At 36.1% G+C, this 23529-nt stretch overlaps 4 protein-coding genes across 8 annotated transcripts; 2 read left to right on the top strand and 2 right to left on the bottom strand.

The window, feature by feature from the left end:
- The first annotated feature begins 2836 nt into the window (after positions 1-2836).
- LOC109186606 (serine/arginine-rich splicing factor RS2Z32-like) lies at positions 2837-6145 on the top strand. 2 transcript variants are annotated; one of them, XM_019336663.1, is made up of 7 exons: positions 2837-2914; positions 3135-3246; positions 3836-3875; positions 4015-4110; positions 4552-4748; positions 4832-4927; positions 5525-6145. In XM_019336663.1, the coding sequence occupies exons 2-7, from the start codon at positions 3140-3142 to the stop codon at positions 5895-5897; spliced, it is 909 nt and encodes a 302-aa protein (XP_019192208.1). In that variant the 5' UTR covers positions 2837-2914; positions 3135-3139; the 3' UTR covers positions 5898-6145. The 2 variants fall into 2 exon arrangements, with proteins under 2 accessions (XP_019192208.1, XP_019192209.1); XM_019336664.1 differs by lacking the exon at positions 2837-2914 and having other exon boundaries at positions 3138-3246; positions 3603-3875.
- Positions 6146-8399: 2254 nt separating this feature from the next.
- LOC109186603 (protein bicaudal D-like) lies at positions 8400-14041 on the top strand. 2 transcript variants are annotated; one of them, XM_019336657.1, is made up of 5 exons: positions 8400-8609; positions 10649-10968; positions 11078-13061; positions 13158-13364; positions 13524-14041. In XM_019336657.1, exons 2-5 carry the CDS (start codon positions 10676-10678, stop codon positions 13836-13838), a joined length of 2799 nt encoding a protein of 932 aa, XP_019192202.1. In that variant the 5' UTR covers positions 8400-8609; positions 10649-10675; the 3' UTR covers positions 13839-14041. The 2 variants fall into 2 exon arrangements, with proteins under 2 accessions (XP_019192202.1, XP_019192201.1); XM_019336656.1 differs by lacking the exon at positions 8400-8609 and adding an exon at positions 9104-9213.
- A 542-nt stretch (positions 14042-14583) lies between these two features.
- On the bottom strand, positions 14584-16401 carry LOC109186604 (UDP-glycosyltransferase 79B6-like). The gene is made up of 2 exons (XM_019336658.1): positions 15814-16401; positions 14584-15606 (listed from the first exon to the last, which is right to left on the bottom strand). The coding sequence occupies exons 1-2, from the start codon at positions 16348-16350 to the stop codon at positions 14755-14757; spliced, it is 1389 nt and encodes a 462-aa protein (XP_019192203.1). The 5' UTR covers positions 16351-16401; the 3' UTR covers positions 14584-14754.
- Positions 16402-18993: 2592 nt separating this feature from the next.
- On the bottom strand, positions 18994-21367 carry LOC109186605. Of its 3 annotated transcripts, XM_019336662.1 has the most exons (4): positions 21004-21367; positions 20808-20911; positions 19727-20285; positions 18994-19675 (listed from the first exon to the last, which is right to left on the bottom strand). In XM_019336662.1, exons 1-4 carry the CDS (start codon positions 21091-21093, stop codon positions 19268-19270), a joined length of 1161 nt encoding a protein of 386 aa, XP_019192207.1. In that variant the 5' UTR covers positions 21094-21367; the 3' UTR covers positions 18994-19267. The 3 variants fall into 3 exon arrangements, with proteins under 3 accessions (XP_019192207.1, XP_019192205.1, XP_019192206.1); XM_019336660.1 differs by having other exon boundaries at positions 18994-20285; positions 21004-21365; XM_019336661.1 differs by having other exon boundaries at positions 18994-20285; positions 20808-20902; positions 21004-21365.
- Positions 21368-23529: the final 2162 nt, after the last annotated feature.

Below are 23529 nucleotides of genomic sequence, written 5' to 3'. Positions count from 1 at the left end.
AATGATTGTGGTCTGTTTCATTGATTGATCAAATGCAGCCTTAGTCTGTTAATCAACCAATAAAATTTGGATCAGAACTAAATTTGCCTCTTATTTCAGCTTTATTTAAATTGGGTTACGGTCTGCGTGGTTAGTGCTAATTGTTATGCTGTGAAATCATGAGGTAAACACGGTTCTATGTTCATAATTATAAAACTTTATGTTCATAGTCTTTGAATTTCATATTCACAATTATTAAATTATATATTCACAATTACAAAACTTTATGTTCATAATTACTGAACTCTATATTCATAATTATAAAACTCTATTTTCATAGTTTTTAAACTTCATATTCACAATTATTGAACTCTATATTCATAATTACAGACTCTATGTTCATAATTATATACTCCGTAACTCTATGTTTATAATTTTAAAACTCTATATTCACAACTATGATAAGGTGGACACGGTTCCACAGCATAATTTGCCCTTTTTGAATGGATAATTTTAGTATTTTCCTTTTAAATAAGAACTTCTAAAGTGTATTTACTTATTTGATGTGATTAAAAGAATGAATACAATTGTGTAATAAACAAATTACCAAATTGAATTTTGAATTATGATTATGGAGTTATTAATGATTAATGATACGATTAAAGAGTGATAAATAGGTGTGCAAACGTGGCCTCTCTCTGAGTTATGCTTAGAGAGTATCTCCCAAACGTTCTAGGACTTTCCTATTCCACTATGGCGGTTTCCATCCCACTACTGCGATCCTCTTTCCTCCACGACATGTGGTTTCGTTTTTATACACGCAGTATGTGCATGTGTATCATCATATATGGTTCATTGGCCGGCGTTTTCATCTACGATCATCTTACGTACGATCTCATCTGCGTTAAATTGGCTCAAGAGTGTAGGTCTAAATAATGTAATCATAGAAACTGATTGTCTAAATGTTTCTGCGGCTTTTAATTCCCGTTATCTTGATTTTTCTTATGTTGGGTCGATTATGAAGCAATGCTTGCATATTGCTAGTGACATCGGGAACATTAAGGTTCACCATATCAAGAGGTCAGTGAATCACGTCGCTCATGTGCTTGCACGGGCAATTGGTTCCTCGTCTGTCCTGGGGTTGTGGATTAATCACTCGCCCTTGTGTATTTATGCTATTTTGAGTTCTTAATGATATTTGGTTCGTTTGGTTTCAAAAAAAAATAATAAATAAATATTTTGACTAATTTGAAATCTTCATTTAATAATTATCATTTGTTTTTAAATACATTTGTGTAGTCTTTTTAAATTTAAAAAATAGAATATAATTTAAAAAATACATCTGGAGGTCTTCTCAGGGATCACCTTGGCGTTTGGATCAAGGATTTCTTCTCCAAAATTGGGGTGACAAGCAGCTTTATTGTCGAATTATGGGGACTCCGGGAGGGGCTTCTCATGGCCAAAAGTCATAGGGTTCGCAGCCTTGTGGTGAAATCTGATTCGGAAGCCTTGGTCAATGCCTTACACAACGACTCCGGATCCAATCCGGAGGCGGATACTTTAATCCTTGATTGCAACTACTTAATGGAAGGGTTTCACGCTTGCGAGCTCCGCCATGTCCTTCGGGAAGGGAATCAATGCGCATATTTCTTAGTCAATATGGGCCACAGTAATCTTTGGGGGACAACTTTACTCGACCTCCCGCCTAGTGATTTGAGCAATCTTCTTCCTCGGGATGCCAATAGTGTGACAACGAAGGCTCTCATAATTATGGGGCTTCTGAAGCTCCTCTTTACTCACAAAAAAAAAAGAACACAAAAGATTATATAGGAGATGTTATGAATGTGTTACTAAATTAAATTTGAAAGAAGAATGTCAAAGCTCCACGGATTGGGGGCCCACTCATTAAATTGCGGCAAATTATTCTATGGAATCAGGTCTACCTTACAAGGTGGATCCGGGTCCAAAATATACAATTTACATACTGAATTTTCACAATTTTGTAAAAGACAAATTGTGAACATTAAGTGTGTAAATTGTGAACATTCAATATGTAAATTGTGTATTTTGGATTCGGGTCAACCTTGCAAAGTGGACCCGATCCATGGTATAACAATTGTTAAATGAGCAAATACCAATTTTGGTCCCATGAGTATTAACAAAATGATAGTTTTGGTCCACATGTTTAATTCATACCAATTTTCATCTACAACTATTGTTTTACTACCAATTTTCATCCATGAATATTGTTTTAGTGCCAAAATTCATTACATCGATCACTCATTTGTTTAAGACATGCCGAAATATGAAATTATTAAGGGTATTTTTGTCATTTTCAAATTAAGATTCCAATTTGAGCATGAATAAATGGATTAAAGATCTAATATCGGTCATAATTCGCAGTTATCTCCCTCAAACTAAGGTACGATGTGAATGAGAACTGCGAATTGGGATCTCTATTAGAGCTTAAATTCATTTATTCATGATCAAATTGGGATGTTAAGTTAAAAAGACGAAAATACCCTTCAAAATTTTATATTTCGATATGATTTAAACGGATGGGTGACCTCGTGATGAATTTTGACACTAACATAATAATCGTGGATGAAAATTGGTACTAAAATAATAGTTGTGGATGAAAATTAGTAAAAATTAAATATGTGGACCAAAACTATCATTTTCCTAATACGTAGGACCAAAATTGACATTTGCTCATTGTTAAATTGCCACTCGCAGTCGTATTAAATGGGCTCATTATCTCTCCAAGCCCACTGTAGAAAAGACATTGGGTCCATAAACCGTTAAGGCTAAGGCCCATACAGAATACGACTACTTTACTGCGTATAATAGTCGGAGACAGACGAGAGGATTAGACAATTTGCTTTTCATTCCGAAAAATCAAATCTAGGGTTCTCACGGCTGCCGCCGAGCTTTGGTACTTCCCTTATCCTTCTCTTTATGCATTTATGTACGTCGATGGGTTTATATCGTTGAGCTACAATTATTGAATTTCAGACTTTCGTTTAGGTCTTCGTTTTCTTATTCGTCGGGGTGTAGTGTTCCAGGTTCATGGTGTTCTGCTGCAGATTTGCAGTACTGTTGGATTAAAGTGTTGTTTTTGAGGAATAATAGGTCGGTTGCTTGTTTTGTTCTAGGGAAAATGCCGCGATATGATGATCGTCACGGTGGATCCCGCCTCTATGTTGGTCACCTCTCTTCCAGGACGCGGTCTCGTGATTTGGAGGACATCTTTGCCAAATACGGGAGGTAATTAATAGTTTTGGTTACTTATTGAGCGTTAATTGTTGAGCTAGAGCTCATAGCAGTGTCATAAGATTCCATTACCTGTACACATGTTTTGGCCTCGGGGAAACCTCAAGAGTTACACCACTAGGCTTCAAGTCCGAATCTTTCTCTATAATAATATTGTTTGCTGACTGCAAGTATGTAGATGATGGCCTTAAGGATTCTTTTGGGTTGATTTTATAGTGTGTGAGGTTTTTGTGGGGGACCTAAGTCACTGTGAAGCCCATTGTCACTATTGACATTTTCATTCGAAATGTATTTGAGGAAAAGAAAGTGTCCCACTTGTCTCAGTTTTATCTTAAATGATGTTTCTGAAGGTTTCTATGTTTTTGCCCAACCGGAGGGATGTGGTGGGAGGTTGCCCTTGGTGGAATCAGTTGATATTCTTGCAAAGAGTGGCGATTCTTTCTATAGTGTTATTGTATATTTTTTTTGATGGAAATGGCAACAATCCCAAAGTGGTGTTTACTTCATCTTTGAGGGGCGAGGTATCAACCCTTTGGTAGTTATGTCTTGATGGCCTTACTGTTTCTGGAACCCATTTACGCAGAGTACGAGATGTGGATATGAAGCGTGACTATGCATTTGTGGTACACATTTCTTTCTTTGCTGTTTTTGAATTGCGTTTGCACTTACATCTATGGGGAAGTACTGCCTTCTGTTTTTAAAATTTTTATTCATGATTTGAGATTCGTTTTTCTGTGGCTTCATTGAACTGGCAATGTACAGGAATATAGTGATCCTCGAGATGCTGATGATGCCATATATAGGCTAAATGGTCGGGAAATTGATGGGAGTCGCATCATTGTGGAGATTGCCAAGGGGGTAAGATTTAACTCTTGAAGTGGTACTAAATTGACATTGGCTGAATGGCTGTCTTATATATGATTGTCTGTAGTACTCCGTATTTATTATCACCAAGATCAACATTGTCACTGGAAAGCAATCATTGTTAATCATTATAATTGGATATACTAATGAAGTAGAGTGTTTTCTTGATTTAAGTGACAAGAAATGTAGGCTCATCAGGAATCAGGTCCTATTGTGGCCATGTGGGTCTCTCATTCTGTCTGCTTTCCTGGGAATGTAAATTCTGAGTGGGAAATTTTATTTGTCTTTTTTTACCATTCTGTCTGCTGTAGTTTCATTGTTTATGCTATCATCACATGCTAGAAGATGTCCAATTCATGTTTTTTTTTATAAGAAAATAATAAAAAAGTTAATGCTGTTACCAAGTTTGTTAGCTTTCCTTTATTTTCGACATAGGTGCCACGTGGGCCTGGTGGATCTCGTGAGTATTCTGGCCGTGGTCCTGCTCCAGGAACAGGGCGTTGCTTCAATTGTGGCCTTGAAGGCCACTGGGCTCGTGATTGCAAGGCTGGAGACTGGAAGAACAAATGTTATCGTTGTGGGGAGCGAGGTCATATAGAAAGAAATTGTCCTGACAGTCCCAAAAAGACTAGGTATGATCTTAGGTGCACTCATTCTTTTTCTTTCACTAGCATCATTTAGACAGATGTTCTGATATATTGATTTGTTATTGCAGTGGACGTGGTCGAAGTTATTCTCGATCACCATCTCCTCCACGCCGTGGGAGGAACCGAAGCCGAAGCCGTAGTTATAGCAGGGGTCGTAGTTACAGGTCCTCTACCTTTTTTACCTCCTCATTACCCTATTTTTTATATTATTATTTTTAATCCATTTGATTTGAAGTCACTGTTACAACTTACAAGTGTTTTATACTTGGCACAATTATTATCTTTTTCGACCTTTTCATTTTCATTCTTGAATATTACTTGGATATCTATAATATTTCCAATCATTTTTAAAATTTTGGTTTCATGCTAATTATGATATTTTTCTTCACTATTTATTTAAGGAGCATTCATTGTATGTTTTGTTTTTTTCCTCATATATCTAATGTGTTATGGTTGTTAATATATAAATATCCATATGGAGGTACTGAAGATAAATATGACTGTTAGATGGCTTGACAGTGATTAGAGAAAGGAATCTTCTGTTGGTTAAGATGCACTAACCTGAGTTTCTGTTTTTAACAGAAAAAGTGGAAAATATGCACATTCCATTTGCTATAATCTAATTCTGAGTTATCTATATCTTTGCCACATGCATGATGTTGGAGTGTTAATCTTTACATATTACTCCATAATATCTCTCAACTTCATTGAGTCACTCCACTCGATGTACTGGTTTTCTTACAAATTTATTTTCTCTGCAGCCGATCCAGATCACCTGCAAAGAGAGAGCGCAGCATTGATCACGAGGAGAGACGATCTAGGAGTCCCAGGCAGCGCAAATCTTCCCCACCACCATCAAAAGGAAGACATCATAGCCCCACACCTGATGATAGGAGCCCGCGTGAAAGAGGCACACCATCCCCACGGGACAATAGACCAGTGAATGGTTCAGAATATGACCGAAGCCCCAAGGATGGAACTGAAACTGATGACCGTAGATATGATGATGAAAAGAACATGAGCCCTCTTGAAGAAAATGAACGCAGTCGCAGCAATAGCCCTATCCCCAGGGACAATGAAAGCCCCATAGAAAATGAAAAGCGTGGCTCTCCAAGAGGCAGCGAGTCGCCTTAAATCTATCCTGCATTATATTTTGTTATTATCATCGTGGCGAGTTTTAGAGTGTTGAACCAAATAATTACATTTTAATAGCACTCAAACTAGAGTAATTTTCTTATCATCTTTCTAGGACTTGTACTGATTTGTTGTAATTTTCAAATTCGAATTCCTTGAGCAATTGCTTTATATTTGGTTATGTTGGCTTTAGAGGTTGCTACTATAGACTTGAATGAAAAGGTATGAGTGTATGACTTTGTTCTTTATTTAGCTTCTGCATTTTGCATAGAATCCTCGGAGCTATGTTTCTAGGTAGTAGATGCCATTGTTTTTGTTTGTTTTTCTATTTTAGGTTTGTTTTTAGAGGATCTTTGTCTCTTTTGATTGATTAAAGTCTCTTGATGATTTTCTAAATTCAGACCTTATATTAGCTAGACTAGATATCATAGTTTCTTTTACGTTTGATGGTTCATTGGTTTGTACCAGTCAAGCCCAAAAGCTACGGGTAAAAGAGAGTGGGAAGCCGACATTTGGATTTTTGTTTTCCAGTAATCTCCGGCATTTACGGAGGACTTTTTGTCTTGTCTGGCTCCACCTTTATTTTCTTTTGTAAAATGAGGATTGAGATAGTGTAAACACGCTTTTACGGGGTTTTCATTCGGTCTAATAAGATTTCTACACTATAATTCGTGCGAAATTAGTGAAGGAGATGATCGTGTTTCAAGACGTGATTTGTGGATGATTTGGTGTGCGCAAGTGCCATTAAGAAAAGTATGATTAAGAAATGCGAAAGCTAACCAAGTAAGTAGAACGTGTTTCAAATATTGTCTACTAAATTAGACTCAAGTCCATACGAGCAAGTAGGATGTATTCTAGTCTACAGTTGAGGTTGTTACACAGTCTTTTTAATACAATGTATCTTTTCATGAGCATGATTTACTCGGTGTGCACTTTTTGATAGTGACTTCATTATTTTTTTTCCTTTCACCCAAACATATGATTAGGAAAGAACTCATTTTGGGATAAAGAAAGAACTCATCTTGGCCTCGAGAGGGGTGATCAAGTGAGTGGCATGATTTTGTACTGGAATGTTACAAATTTGATTCTTGCCAACACTTCTCAGTCAAGCTCATTGTACAAGATCTTCCTACACACATTGAGTAATGACTGCGGATTCCCCTCATAGAAAAAAAGAAAGAATTCATGTTATTTTTATAATACCTAGTTACCTGTATTAATAATCTGAAATTCATCTTATTTTTATAATACCTAGTATACATAACGCAATATTCTTATTATTCTCACAAAAATAATCCCGAAATCCAAAAGTTTATTTTGATCTTTAGTTTTTATATAACAAAGCATAAATGGTGAGGTTGTCTTAGCTAGTACATACTCGTTATTGTTTATAATAGAGTAGCTAAGTGCGTTTGTTTAACTAATAAAGCAATGAATTGAATATAATGATTATGAAATAGAAAAGATGAACAGCTAATGTCATGTCCCCATCACCTCTTGCTGCGTTGCCTCAACTTTCTTTCACATTTTTTTTTGATAACATTTTTTTTTTTCTAATGGAGCCATGGTGATAATAAATTTTCCCTTTAATTTTTTTTTTGAAAACATTTTTCCCTTTAATTAATTACAGAACAACAATCCCTTCATTCGACTCTTTATTTGATTTGGGAGCCATAAAAATTAGCCATAAAAATTTACAATTATTCTCTAAAAATATTTACTAAGTAAATTCTGCTTCTAAAAAAATGCAATTAAACTCTTTATTTGATGTTGTAGGCCATTTTTGTACTTCTTTGATCTATCTCCAACAGTTCATTTGCAACACATGGCCTTCATTGGGTTGTGCAAACACACACAAAAAAAAAGATCCAATGTTGTAAATTTTGCATTAAAACACCATGGAAAAAATATTAACCAATTAAGCGCCATAAATCAACAAAAATCAATTGAACACAAGCAACAATGCATATAATATTTGATATAGCTAGAATAAGTGTAAATTGACACTTATCCGCGTCACAACTCGTTAAGTTTAACAAATACACAATCAATATTAAACAAATTTTTAATTTGTTCATCTGTTATTTTCGTGTCATGTTAAAAATTATCAAATTTAACATTATATTTGAGAACTCCATAGTTTTAAGGCGGTATGTACAACTTTATCCTCAAATTTGATGATCCTTATAAATTGAAGATTAAATATAATAAAATTGAAGACTAAATGTTTTTTTTGTCAAAGGCTTTGTGCTCGAACAGTATGGCTCTGCCCCTCAAATGAGAGGATTCAAGTTTAGTAAGTTGAGAAAATATGTATAACAGATACTACATTCTAATAGAGTAAATATCATTCAAATATATATATTTTAAAAACTCAATAATTGAGGGATGTTCACTTGTTCAGTGGATTTTTTTTTTAAAAACTTAATTAAAAAAAAAAAAAGTGAAGACCGGTGACTCCGGTGCCCCCACTGCCCAGCTCCAAAAGTACTACTTCGCCGTCTCCGCGGCATCGAAATTTTAAAACTTTTTCATCATCATAGCATCATCCTCTCTCTCTCTCTCTCTCTCTCTCTATCTCTCTCTCCCTGACAGTTCTTGCTTTTCTCCCTTTACATCACTGACACATACACAGCCGTCCGGAGTCCTCTGTGCATTGTTTTCAGAATTGCATTCAAGAAATCTCAACCCAGGAGCTTCAGGATATTCCGTGTATTCTCTCTCTCTCTCTCTATATATATGCGTGTGTGTGTTAGTGTGTATGCAAATTTATTTTCTTCTGAAAACACTTTTTTTCCAGTCAATGCTTGTAGCACTTATTCCATGGCGTTAAAGGAGCCTACTGGAATTTGCCGTATCTTTTGGTAGATTTCAAGTATAATATTGAATTTTGAATCGTAGAGTGATAATTGGAGTAATTACTAATTAAATTTCTGATTTCACTTCAATTTCGGGGTAAATTCGTAAGATATTTTTTTTTCGAAATTTGAATTTCTATTCACATTTTCAACGCGTTTTTTTGGGTTAAGAATCTGGACTCTTAATTGCCTGTCAAATTTCCAGATAACGATGGGTTAGGTTTCGTTTGGTTAGGAAATTTTTTCACTAATATCTTATTTGGATTTTTATTAATTGCCTCTACCCCACCCCCACCCCAGGTCTAACGGTCACTCCATAGTTTACCCAGTAGAAATAAAATAAAAGGAAACAACTCTCTTTTCCCTTTTATACTTTTTTTTTTTTCCTCAAAACCTCTCAGTTTGGAAAATTGGAAGATAATTTTGATTTGGTTTGCTGGGATTATCATTTTGAGAAGGTATTAATTTGGATTCTTGTTTCTTGCCTTTTTTTTTTTTTTTTTTTGCACAAGAATGGTGACTCTCTTTTTGTTGTTTGAAATTAGCAGTGTATGATATAGACTTTGGCTTAAGCATAGAGGTCTGGGGATTGGGAATCAGGTTTTATCAAGCTGAAAAATTGAGGGTGGAACGGCTTTTGGGTTTTGATATAGGATTTGATACTTCTATTAATTGAGATGAGAATCTGACACTAACCACTTTTGAATCACGAGTCAGAAATATATTGATTGATTCTTTTTTGGAGGGTATCATGATTTGTGCTAAAAAGTAGTGAAGGGTTGCTGAAATCAATGCTCTCTTACTAAAATCAATGCTTTTATAGCATTTCAATTCATGTTTATTCCGTTTCATTTTTTTTTTTTTTTTAATTTAGGAAAATAATTTTCTTTTGTATATTTTCGTTTTTGTTTGGTTATCAGTATTGTTTTGGAAGCTAAAACCCTAGTTTATTGGGATGGTGGTAAAACCAAAGGATATGGGTACCAGTTCTTGACGATTTAAATTTCATCTTTAGCTGTTCCTGCTGGGATGTGGGAAGTGTTGAGTAATTACCTTTTCTGTGTCCAGAGTTGTAATTTTTTATCAAGGTTTAAGTTTTGTCAATAACAAGGCAAAGAAGAACACAGGGCGCTCAAGCTCTTTTACATGGTTTGTTAGAGATTCCATGTTTCCTATTTCATTGAATGGTAGTGTTGTGTGTGTTAAAATTTTCATGAAGGACTGCATTGTTAATGCTCCTTTCTAGTTTCTATAGTTCTAATTATTCCCTGAGCAAAAGCTGCACCCTGCCTGCGTTTTGGGTGACACGGGAAACCCCCAGTCACTATTGCCTTGTGGTCTTAACCGGCAAAAGACCACAAGGAAGTTAAAACGCTAAAGCCAAGAAAGCCACTACAGGAGTTGAACTTGAAACCTTGTGGTTATAGTTACCAAGCTAACAATCTAACCAACTTGGCTGGATGCCCCCCTGCCAGCATTTTTGTTTTTGTTTTGTTTTGTTTTATTTTTTATTTTTTTTTTCTGTCTTTTTGTTTCTTTTGGGTGCTTATGATGAGAATGTATGATGTAGGAAACTCTGAACAATGAATAATAAAATTACAGGAGTCAGTAGTACATCATATATAGAGTACATAGAAGAGTAGAATAGTATACTACAACAAAAGAATACGAACTCTAGTTTTAGTCCTAATACTTGTATGATTATATCCCGTCTTAGACACCGTTCAGTGCACAGTATTATGTCCTTTGATCTGTTTTTGGCCTATAAAATAATTTGACATAGGGTTTATTGGTTTAATATTTTCTATCATTTTCCATATGATTGATGTCATTAATCAATGCCATATGGTTTTTATTTCTGTTGGGGATCTTAGCGTTCATCTTTTCATGCAGGTTCAGTTACATTGTCCATGATAAAAGATGAAGAAACTGTTCTTTTTCAAATCAACTGCTTCTAGTAGTGGAAACAACCTCTCACCACCACCAAAGGACAAACAGTGCTATTGGGAAAAACCAGCAGACAATTTTGAGAAGTCAAGAAGTAGAAACAAATTTGTAGAAGATCAGAACTCTGGAGCTCCCCCAACTCTTAGAAGGAGCCTTTCTTTTTCATCTGGATCCCTTAATGATGGTGTTGTGGCACACAGGGATTTTCTGGATGGAAACCGTGGTAACAATGTGCAACTTAGGAAATCAGGCCGCCGGTCGTCTCGGTATGCACTGCATTTTCTGTCACTGTTTGTATCTTTAAAATATTTGGATCTTATTATGGAACAATAACTTATACAGGGATCATTTTTTTTTTTTTTTTTTTTGTTTCAGTGGCCGGCCACTTATGCCTGAGAGACGACCCCGTGCTAAATGCTTGAATGATGTTGAAACCTCTTATAAAGTGAGGAATGATTATGGTTCTTCATTCATACCACACAATGACTTGTCTGAGAGCTCTTCCCACTGCTCCAGTAATATTTCAAGTAAAGTTTTAGATCTTTACATAGATGGGGAGCAAGAACATGAAAAGAGTGGATCCACCAATGACTTGTGTGGGAAAGATCATGCTGATTATGAATGTGGTGGTATACAATTGCCTCCAAGAGTCCAGCACACTGTACCTTCTTCACCACCACCCAATACTAAGAAGCAGAAGCCTAAATCTCAACCTTTCAGAGGGACTGCAGGAGAACCTCAACTTTATATTTCATCTTGGGAGTTGATGGAGAATGGTTTTGGGCATGAGTCTCCTAGAAAACTTGCTAAAAAGGTTGTCGAGAGGCTTTCTCAATCCCAGTTGCTTGCTGAGAGGAGTTCGAAAGAATTTGATGCTGATACTCCAATTACAATTGAAGATATCTATAGTGGGAATGTAAGTAGATGTCCTAGTGTGTGTTCTGATGGTGTTTCTCAAAACCATTATTCAATAAATGGCTTGAATGGCACAGATGGTGAGTATCATGGTGAAGCAATTCATAGCTTCCAAGAAAGAAACTCTTTCTCTAGTGCTAATTGCAGCAATATGGGGAATGCTTATGCTGAAGAAGACTCAGATTCAGAACTGTATAGAAAATTCAACGAGGCTGATGAACTGGCAAAAGTGCTGTCCGAAGATCTTGAAGAGCAGAACTTTTTTCAGGGGAGAGGGCTCAGTGTTCCTGCATTGATCCAGAAAATTAGAAGCCTGACTGAGGAAAAGTTACAAATGGCCATTGAGGCTTCAGCTGCATTGCAGGGTCAAATTACTGAGAGAGCTTCAGCTAAAGAAGAAGTCAGATTATTGAGAGCTGAACTAGATTCACAGACACAAAGATTGGAGAAGGAGAAGAACGACATGCAGTCTTCACTGGAAAAGGAGTTAGACAGAAGATCAAGTGAGTGGTCCATCAAGCTTGAAAGATACCGTTCAGAAGAACATAGGCTCCGTGAAAGGGTCAGGGAGCTTGCAGAGCAAAATGTTTCTCTTCAAAGAGAAGTGTCCACCCTTAGTGAGGCGGAGGTGAACAACAGAAGTAGGATTTCGTATTCAGAAAATCAACTTGATGATCTTGTGAAGAGAGTGGAGAAAGAAAGAGAGGAGAATCAGATTTTAGAGCGAAATATATATGAACTCAATGAGAAGTACAGAACAGCTCATGAAGATCAAGATTGCATTAGAAGGAACTATGAGGACAAGGTGAAAGAGTGTAAAGACTTACATAGATCTATTACCAGGTTACAAAAGACTTGCAGTGAACAAGAGAGGACAATTGATGGACTGCGAGTATTCTATGAGGAAGTTAGCGTGAAGAACTCAACAAGAGACTTTGACAATGAATTGACAAAGTTGCGAATGGAGCAAATGAGGTTGGTAGGAGTGGAGTGTGGTTTAAGGAAGGAAGTGGAGTCTTACAGGCTTGAAGTTGATACACTTCGGCATGAGAACATTAATTTGTTGAACCGCTTAAAAGGAGTTGGACGAGATGCTGGATTCTCAACATTTAAGCTAGATCAAGAATTGCAAAACCGTGTGAGCTGCTTGGAAAACCAAGGCCTGTCTTTACTTAAGGAAAGCACCCTTGTTTGTGAAAAGTTGTTTAATTACATCAAAGCAAATGCTGGAGACATGTTTAAGGATGGACGCGGTAATTTGGATAGAGGGTTAGATGGTCAATTTATTGTTGAATCTGATGTTAAGATCCTTGGTTTTAAGAGGGGGATCGATACTTTAATGAAAAGTTTACAGAATGTGTCTGTGGTGCTTCATGAGAAGTCTGAATCTCAGTTACCTAGTTTAGAAAGTAAGATTCACCAATTAAATAGTCAGAAACCAGAAGTAAGTTGGCTGTGGTACTTCTTACTTTATGAATACTCTATATGAATAACCTCTTGTGGTCTTTTACTTTATAACTATATTTTTATTAATTCGTAGGATATAATGCAGTCTGAGCTAAAAGCAGAGACTTTACTTACAAGTTTGTTGCGGGAGAAGCTTTATTCCAAAGAATTGGATATGGAACAGCTTCAAGCTGAGCTGGCAGCTTCTGTCAGAGGCAATGACATGCTCAAATGTGAATTGCAAAATGCACGAGATAACCTTTCATGTTTTACCTACAAGATGAAAGACCTTGAACTTCAGGTAAGTTGATTATATTTTTTGTTATGCATGGTATGTCCAGTTTGCATGTTGGTTCTGTCATCTTGCTCTTTAACTGAATAAAATTGTGCATATCATCGGCTTTGCATTACTGACATTGTTGTATTATTTCCTTTTTTTTTTTTTTTTTTTTGGCAATAGATGATTAAGAAAGATGACAATATCAATCAGCTTCAGAACAACCTCCAAGAATGCATGAAGGAATTAACGGTAGTGAAGGGGATACTACCGAAAGTATCTCAGGAGAGAGACGTAATGTGGGAGGAGGTTAAACAGTACAGCGAAAAGAACATGCTGTTGAATTCGGAGATGAATGCTTTAAAGAAGAAGATAGAGACACTGGAAGAAGACATCCTCCTTAAAGAAGGTCAGATCACTATTTTAAAAGACACTCTTGGCAAACCTTTTGACCTTCTCTCAAGTTCAGGTTCTACAAGGGATTTTATGCTTGACTGATTGGTCACTGTTTTGGGAATTTATTATCAGCTTAGTGTTTATACTTGTATATTGTTTGATTTTCTCTTCTGGAATTATAGCATAGCATATAGGCTCAATAAAAACCGGCCTACTTCTTTCTGATCAACCATCTGGTTGACAATGCCATTGATGATTTGCTTTGCTGCATGCTTTATTGAATCAAGATAAAATGTTTTCTTTTATCTCTGTTCTCTCATTATTTTCTTGATTTTATTTTTCCCTGAAGCCACAAAGTTGTGTTTGGCTTCCAAAGAAGTGCCCAAATTACTTGTTTGCACCATCTAAACTATTAATAAATTATTTTCGATTCTCGTTAACGACGTTATTTGAACTATATATTCAGAATTTATGAATTATATATTCAGAATTAATGAACTATATATCCAGAATTAGTGAACTATATATTGGCCTATGGCAGTTCGCTGCGTCTGTGTATTCAAAATGAATGAACTATATATTCAGAATTAGTGAACTATATATTCAGAATTAATGAATTATATATTTAGAATCAGTGAACTATATATTCAGAATTAATGAACTATATATCCAAAATTAGTGAACTATATATCAACACTAAAAATGATAGAAATCCCGTGATGGGAGTTTTTTTTTACAAAAAAAAAAAAAAAAAAAAAAATGCTTGGTGGAGTTAAACGGTGCCACTAACGGCAGAGTTACTCCACTGTAGTGAAACGGCGTCGTGTGCACCTTGAGTATTTCAGGGTTTGGTCAAAACATAAAATAGTGAATTGGAATTTAAAAAATGTTATTATTACAATCACCCTTACAAGTTAAAACATTAAACACATAGCAAATATAATATCACTGCACCTTCAAATTAAACATGCAGCGCAGCAACAATATACAGGGAAAAGGAAAGCTCACTCCACTCCGTTCAACCCAAAAGTCCATGCAAATCCTCAATAAAACTTTCCACATAATCCTTCATGATTCCAGGCCTTGTTACCACTTGTCTCCATTTCCTGTGATTCTTCCTCACCAAACACCCAATCTCGCTATCCTCATCCATCACTGATCTAACTGCCCTGCAAAGATTCTCCTTCGAAATCCACCCATTTTCGCCCTTCTCCACCTCCACTGCAACTCCAAGCTCGTCCGCCATTAGCCTGGTGTTCAAGGTTTGATCGATGATGTTCGGGACGAAAACTAACTGGCAATGGCTCATCAAAGCTTCCCACATTGATCCATACCCGCAGTGATTCACGAAGCATCCGATTGATTTGTGGGCTAAAACTTGAGTCTGTGGCACCCACCCAAGAACCATTCCTCTGTCTTTAACCCTTTCTTGAAACCCTTCCGGCAAAGCTTCTTCTATGGAGGCTGCCCCCTTTGGTGGCTTGAGGGCTACCAGGAATGGCAGCCCGGTTTTCTCGAAGCCTAAGATGAGTTCTTGGAATTGGTTCTTTTCCATGAGCCATTCGTTTCCGAATGCGCAGAAAACGACTGAGCCTGGCCGGAATTTTTCGAGCCAATTTAAGATTGTGTCTTCCAGTGGGTCTTCTTGAATCTCCGGCAAGATTAGGCCGGTGTAGAACATCTGCCGTCGCCCGAAGTGGCTGGCGATGTAGTCGCAGAACGGGCCTTCTACTTCCTTGCAGGTCCTCATGGCTAGCGCGTCGCAGGTTTTCATCCCGGCGAAACCTCGTTCGAACAACGTCGTCATCTGGTTGCCGGGGATGTTCGCGAACTGCGCTACTTGCCGTGCTTCGTGTTCGCGCAGGACGACCTTAAACAGGAGACCCAGGAAAACCGTTATGGGTAGGCGATTTTTTTTAATAGTTAATAACTAAATATGATTTATTTATAACAGTCAGTAATCAAAATTGAACTTTATTCAAAAAAAATATTTATTGATAAAATATGAAATGATTAAAATTGTTTATATCTCTATTAATATGATCGGAGCCAGCTAAGCTAACCTATATGTACTGACCTTAGAAGAAGGGTATTCCGGCGGCGGCTCCGTAAGGTCCGACGCGGTTAACGTCTTCTCTCTGCCGGGTAACACCAGAAGCCCCAATGCCGATAGAGTAGGTCCGATAACTTTAAAGTAGACAGATTTGCAGCCGATCTCCGACGCCACCTCCGGGATCCAGTAAGCAAAATCGAAGAAAATGAAGTCCGGCTTGTCGTCGGCGGCGGTGAGGATTGCCTTGACCTGATCCCGGGTTCCGTCCAAGGCCCGTGCTAACGCGAGAGAATCCTTGGTGTCAGACGAGGTTTCGGCGCCGGGCGGGCAGCCGTCCACCGGCGGCAGCGTGATAGCGTAGAAGGTTATGAGGTCCGGGTGAAGGTTGCGATTTGCGAGTTTGAGGGTAGCGTTTTTGGGGAGCAAAACTGAAACCTTGTGGCCTCTTTTCGCCAGCTCGTTGGAAAGATGGAGGAATGGGATCATATGGCCGTAGGCCAGCCATGGGAACATGGCGACGTGAAGCTTATTACCGTCCATGGATTCCGACGACGGCGACATGATCGAATATCCCCGGGTTTGAATTGAAGAAGATGATAATTAGCTTGTAATTTCTGCTCCTATTTAATTATTTGCCCCCGTCGTGTTCTACGATATTTAACCAAAATTTCCCTCGAATACTATGATTTTACCATTTAAATAATAATAATAATAATAATAATAATAATAATAATGCCGATAAACAGATACTACAATGTAATAGAGCCAGTTTCAAAAAAATAATGATGCAGATTTCCGGCAACTAAGGACCTCTTCAATGTGCATGTCCCATGCTCATGAGGTATATGACAAATTATACCATGCATCACGATCCACGTTACAATGTCGACTAGGACTAAATGTTCATTTTTAATATATTACAAATTTATTTTTAATGTATTAAAATTTTACTTTTAGATAGTATATTGAATATTAAATAATAAACATTTGTCAAGCACCTTATGTTCAGATGTCATGACCTCTTCTATGTGAGAGATCGATCCTCAATGGAGGCATTGTTGATTTTGTGTGCTTCATTTGATTGAGAAAGTAATAGAGTCAGTAAGTCCATTATTTAATAGGAATTTGTTATTCAACTTCTTATTCACGGTGTAAAAATGTCTCCTTATATAATATCTTAGGAATTAGTTTCCCTCTCAAAGGTTGAGTCCTCTTGTATAAATATTTCCTCGCAAAGTGTAGAGGAGCGAGGATCCGAATTTTCCATAATCTCATGCTTTATTGCATTGTTCTCTCTATTTTTATTTATTTAATATATATATATATATATATATATATATATATATATATATATTTTTACATTTTTTCATCTATTGAATGGTTGTGTTGGCCAATCGTTAACTAAACGAAAGTCTTAAAACCAACAAATTATTAAAAATTATTTGACCTTTAATATATTAAAAATAAACTTTGTGTCCATGGTTCTCCTCACAAGGTGAACCATGGGCAATAGTATAATGATTGAAGGTATATTGAGTTAGAATCTAGTTTCAAGATTCAACACCAAATAATATACTTCTATGCATAAGGTGACCGTTCTAAATCCAAATCTCCAATGTTTGTGATAGAAATCAAACACCACCATATCATTAGAAATATGTCTTAAGTGAGACTTCTCATTTTATGAACTTATTTTGAGTTAGATATTATGAAGTTAATATATTTTAACTAGCCATCAACCTCAATTATATTATATTAGGGTTTTAGGTAAGATTGTTCAGTTAGCTAAGTGCAGGTTCAAATCATGTATTTTGGCTGTTTTGTATAAATATAATACTTTTTCAGTAAAAGAATTATATATATATATATATATATATATATATATATCATAGAAAAAATATTATATTTTTACTAAAAAATATAACAATTCTCACGATAGTCTCACACAAGCTTTTGTGCTTTACAAGTAATTTATTATTGAGCAATGATATATTCTTTTCCTAAAATTTATATTTGATTAATAAGTAAATTCATGGTGATACCAACTGATTTATTAGTAGTCAACACAAGAATCATGAGTATTTTAATATATATATATATATATATATATATATATATATATATATATATATATATATTATTTTATCATATCATTTTCCATTTTACCTACTGAAAAACTCTAAAGTTAGAATTTAAAAGTGTGGAATTATGAAATGACAAAACAACCAACCAGCATATTTAATCTTTTTTTATACAAAATGAAAAACTTTTATAAATAGTTTATTCCAAATCATCGGAATAAACGAATTTATGTGAGAAATGACAAGTATAGTTTATTAGGAAAATTTTACAATACTAAACATACTAAATATTAGGCCGTGTCCCTTCAAAAGAATATTAGGCCATGTATGAATTTGGCGGACTTATTACAAGTATTTGGGAGCATGTAGGTCAGTTAAGACAGATACTACTTATCTCATTCACGGGTCTTTAAGATAGGAGCACTCAAATATCTTTAGGTTTGGTATTTAAACTTATTATACATAAAAATGGGCAAAATATTTTTTTAATATGAATTTTAGGTGTGTATGTTAATTAATTGGGAGTTAAATAATTAGACAAAATATGTACATATATGTTTTCTTGCCCAAGTTGGAAAATTAAAAATAAAAGAAAATAATAGGTACGGATTACTGAAGTAGTTAGGCAATATTGTCCTTGAAACTACAAGTAATAGCAGGTTTAATAGTAGGTGTTCATCAACTTTCCATGGACCAACTCTTATTATTTTTATATTTTAATAAACTTTTAATGTTTTTTTTTTTAATTTCATTTTTATAAATATAAGAAAATTCTAAGATGTTGATTGAAGCTGACACTTTTTGCATATGATACAACCCGTATAATTATATATGTTTTTGAAATTCTACCGGGTGGGAACAAGAGGTTCTATAAGTGATTCAAACTCGAGAACTAAAAGTGAAGAAAAAAAATACAATAATTGAGAGGTCAAAAATGAAATTATTTGAAATGTCAATTGTCAAAGGAGTCTATTTAAAACTCAACTTTGTTTTTTCCTTTTTTTAATTAATAGTTAAATTTGAGTATTAATCCTTATCCTTCTGATATAAATCTCGTTTAAGCTTTTTATAACACTGTCGTTACTGATTAAAAGCCGGAAATTCTTTCCAAACTGCACGTAGCTAATAATGACATCAATTTTTATTGAATACTGATAAGCATACAGATTCAAGAACTAAAGCATTTTATGCTACATTATTGCTAAATAGTATAGTAACTACTACTAGTCATTGTCTCTCGAAATTTAAACGAAATTCGATAGCTCTGTGTTGTTGACCGCCATAAGGTTTAAAGTTATGCAATTTACCTCCTCGGGGTGAGGCAAATCCAATTATCTTGTCTGTCGGGATAGCACGAGGGGGATTCTCGGGGTTCGGGTTCAGTCCATTTTTGAAATTTAAGCATTGAAGGCTGCACTATCTAATCTGGTCTGAAATGGAGTGGGGATTTGGTTTATAGTTCTTCTTCTTCTTCCCTTTGATTCACCTGAAACTCCTCCCCTGCAAGATGACCCAGAATCTGAGTCTGTAGCCTGCCCTGTGTGCTTCCAGTAACTCCCCACAGTTCCTAAAATGGGCATCTCATCTGGGCTGCTGCATCTAGGAGATGAAGAAGATTTGGATAGAGCCTTGAGTTCTTCATGGCTCCAAGCTCCCAAAACAGGCTTGTCCTCCCCAGATTCCTCTGCAGACTTTCTTCTCTGATCTGAAGGGGAGTTGCCAACAGATTCTGAACTGTTCTTAGAGTTTGGTGTCCTCTTCTCACACCCTACTAACCAGCTAGACAGGCTAGTATCCACTGCAATCTCTCTCTCTTTGCTCTTCCAATCAACATTCTGGTGGTTCTCCTTTTCTTCAATCTCTCTCTCTTTGCTATTCCAATCAAGATTCTGGTTCTCCTTTTCTTCACCCTGCAATGGTTTCTTGGTCCCACAATCTTCTACCCAGAAACCAGCTGAGTTACCCGTGCAGGTCGTCTTGGCTGCTTTCCATTGACTCATATTTTCAATGGGATTCAAGACAGATTGATCAGATTGATTAAACCCAACAAGATCAGATTGATTCAACCCAACAATGGTTTTTGCATCCTTTTGAGAGGGAATCAAAGGACTGCTACTGACTTCTTCCTTGTCAGGCATTTCAGGCTGAGAAATGCTCTTCCTGGACTCTATTGACAGAGAAAATAGTGACTCAGAAGACTCTTCTTGAACCCATGCATCATATTCATCTTCACCATTTGTGCTGCAGTTATGGTACCTGTGATTCAGAGGATATGATGTCAAACTTTTCTCTGCCTCCTCATTTTCTCCTTTCTTCTGTTCTTCCTGGTTTGAACACTCCTCAGAGGTTTTAACACTCAGATCAAATGTAACCTTCTTCCTGCTGCTCCTATTCACCTCTTCTTCCTCCTCATCCCTAATTACACACAAAATCAAGAAAATTTATACAATACCCACCTAAATTTTCTTACTTTGAACGATGGGAAATTCGCAACAACTACTAAGGATGTGCATCAGGTAAACCACACCTTGTGATCATAGTCGACAGAGGACCATAATAGGGTAAATGAGCTTAGATTGCCCATGCCTTGTGATCCTAGTCGACAGAAGACCATAATAGGGTAAATGAGCTTAGATTGCCCATGCCTTGTGATCCTAGTCGACAGAGGACCATAATAGGGTAAATGAGCTTAGATTGCCCATGCCTTGTGATCCTAGTCGACAGAGGACCATAACAGGGTAAATGAGCTTAGATTGCCCATGCCTTGTGATCCTAGTCGACAGAGGATCATAAGGTAAATGAGCTTAGATTGCCCACGCCTTGTGATCCTAGTCGACAGAGGACCATAATAGGGTAAATCAACATATCCATAATTGATTGGGTCAAGGACCTGATCAACTTGGCTAGGGTTGTTCAAAATTTTCAAAGTTTTCTTACTTTGAATTAGCAATGGGCTTGATAGAATCCACAGTCTGAGCTTCTTTTATGATAGCTTCACTCACATCACCATCATCATGGCTATGCAGCAGACTCTGAAGACACTAACAGTGGAAATTAAACACCAAATAAGAGAACCAAACCCTTAAAAACAAAGAGATATTTACATTAAAAGAATGAAAGATTTGAAGCTTACCTGATTTCTGGAGGGAGCAATATTATTGTCATCAGAGTTTATGATCCTCTTGTGCTTTGAATGGCGGAAGCAAGCCGTAAAGCAGCCCATGCTGGAGTGACGTAAAGTGGGTTTGGAGTCAAAAGTCAGTGGATGGAGATTAGATAATCATGGCAGGTTTTTGATGCAGAGAGTGAGAGAGAGAGAGAGAGAGAGAGAGAGGAGCTTTAATGGCGGCGAGGAGTAGGGAAGATGGAAGGCTGAAAGCACAGCCAAAACGGTCCACTGGTCAAGATAAAGGGAGCTGGCTTTTAGGGTTTTAAATGTTTTTGAAAAATATGACCGTTAGTTGTTCGATCGCTGGCACTGAGTTTTATAAACCTTAGTGACGCCTGTCTTATTCAGCATTTCTATTTTGTCTTCATACACTCTGGTTCTAGTAGGAGTTTGATTTAGTTTTTGAGTTCAAATTTTTATTAAATGAAACAGTTTGGAAAAGTTCTCCCTATAGAATTGAACCCTAATTAATATGTAATTCTTGTTTTTGCTTTAGAGATTTGGAATGTGCAATTCAACCCTCTACTCGGAGTTATAGTAAACCATCTTATCAGCCCGCATGAGCAGCTCAACTGGTCATAGGAGTGAAGTTTGGGAAGAATGAGCAAGGATCGAGTCTCATCAGCGGAGGAGCAACCTCTCAAAGTGAGGGACGCTCATTGTGTGCAGTAAGCAAAGACCGGGTCTATCTCTGTGATTCAGTCAGTTGAGTTATCAGGATTTACATCATCCTAAATGCTCTGTCGGGGGCCGGGTTGGGAATTCAACCTTTTTGGGAAGGAGTAAACCATCAACTTGGTGAATAAATCCTAATATTTGTGGTTCAATTGAGTTACCACGATTTAGAGCAAATACCAAATTTGATCCCACGAGTATTAGCAAAATGACGGTTTTGGTCCACATGTTTAATTCCTACCAATTTTCATCCACGACTATTATTTTAGTACCAATTTTAATCCACGACTATTGTTTTAGTACCAAAATTTATCACGTCGGTTACCCATCTATTAAAGACATCTCGAAATCTAAAAATTTTAAGGGCATTTTTGTCATTTTAAACTTAAGATTCCAATTTGAACATAAATAAATGAATTTAAGCCCTAAGATCGATCCCAATTCGCAGTTCTCATTCTCATCATACCTTAATTTGAAGAAGAAAAATGCGAATTGTGATAGATCTTAAACCTCTTTATTCATGCTCAAATAGGGATCCTAATTTTAAAATCGCGAAACTACCCTTAATAATTTTATATTTCGACATGTCTTAAACGAAGGGGTGACCGGCGTGATGAATTTTGGCACCAAAACAATAGTTGTGGATGAAAATTGGTATTAAAACAATAGTCGTGGATGAAAATTGGTAAGAATTAAACATGTGGACCAAAATTGTCATTTTGCTAATACTCGTGGGACCAAAATTGACATTTGCTCCACGATTTACATCCTCCCATATTTACATCCTCCCATATATTATATCGGACCGGGCTGGGGATTCAACCTTTTTGGGAAGGAGTAAACCATCTTATCAACTTGGTGAATAAATCCTAATATAATTTAGGCTATGTTTAAAAACCAGAAAAATGAGTCCTTTTTCAAAAAATATTTTCTTTTCCCGTATTTGGTTGCTTTACAAAAAATTGTCTTGATGTATTTGATTTATTTTCTACACTATTACTATTATAACAGGATTGAACAGACGAAATAGTATCCATCGCGTCAACTCCCCACCAATTTATAAAAACATCGTCGTTGGGCCAGGGCGCACGATATAACAATCCTAGCAAGTGTTGTTGGGCCGAACTACTCAATTGCTAGTGTCAAAAACATGTGGAGCAACATTTGGGCTTGGGCTTGGATCTGGGATAAAATTTGATTCTTCTGAGATCCAAGCAATAGATCTGAAGCCCAGAAACTTTGAAATAAGAAAAATGCATTTTAAATGAGTAATTTTGTATTTTGGACATATTTTTTCCCATAATATGATGGAAATTCTCAAAAAAACATTCCAAAGTCTTTTTTTTTTTTTTTTTTTTTTTAATTTAAAACATTTAGAAACCATTTTTAATGTATTTTTAAAATATAATTAAAACATATTTTAGAGATATAATTGACAAAAAATCATTTCTTAAAAGAAAATTTATTTTAAAACTTTTCGTGTAAGTTACAACCAAGGTTATAGCCAGGTGATACCCAGGTAAAGCGCCTAAAGGCTAGGTTGTAACTGGGCAAATATTTACTTGTAGTCAACAAAGTTTATGATCTGATTTATAATACAATTTAGGATTAAAAAATAATAAATTTAACGTATAGTGGCTACTACAAAATTTGGTTCTTAATTTTTTTTTTTTTTTAATTTATTTGGATAGGCCAAGTCCATGAAGAGATAAATTGAGACAAAATTTATATTTCTGCACACAAAGAATCCAATCAAAACTCAAATCCCATTTGTTTGTTGCAAGAATCAAATTCACACTTGTTGCGGGAAGCAAT

Source organism: Ipomoea nil, unplaced genomic scaffold, assembly GCF_001879475.1.
Source record: "Ipomoea nil cultivar Tokyo-kokei standard unplaced genomic scaffold, Asagao_1.1 scaffold1407, whole genome shotgun sequence".
NCBI lineage: Eukaryota > Viridiplantae > Streptophyta > Magnoliopsida > Solanales > Convolvulaceae > Ipomoea > Ipomoea nil.
Note: the sequence above shows the minus strand (reverse complement) of the source record. Positions and strands in the feature narration are given on the sequence as shown.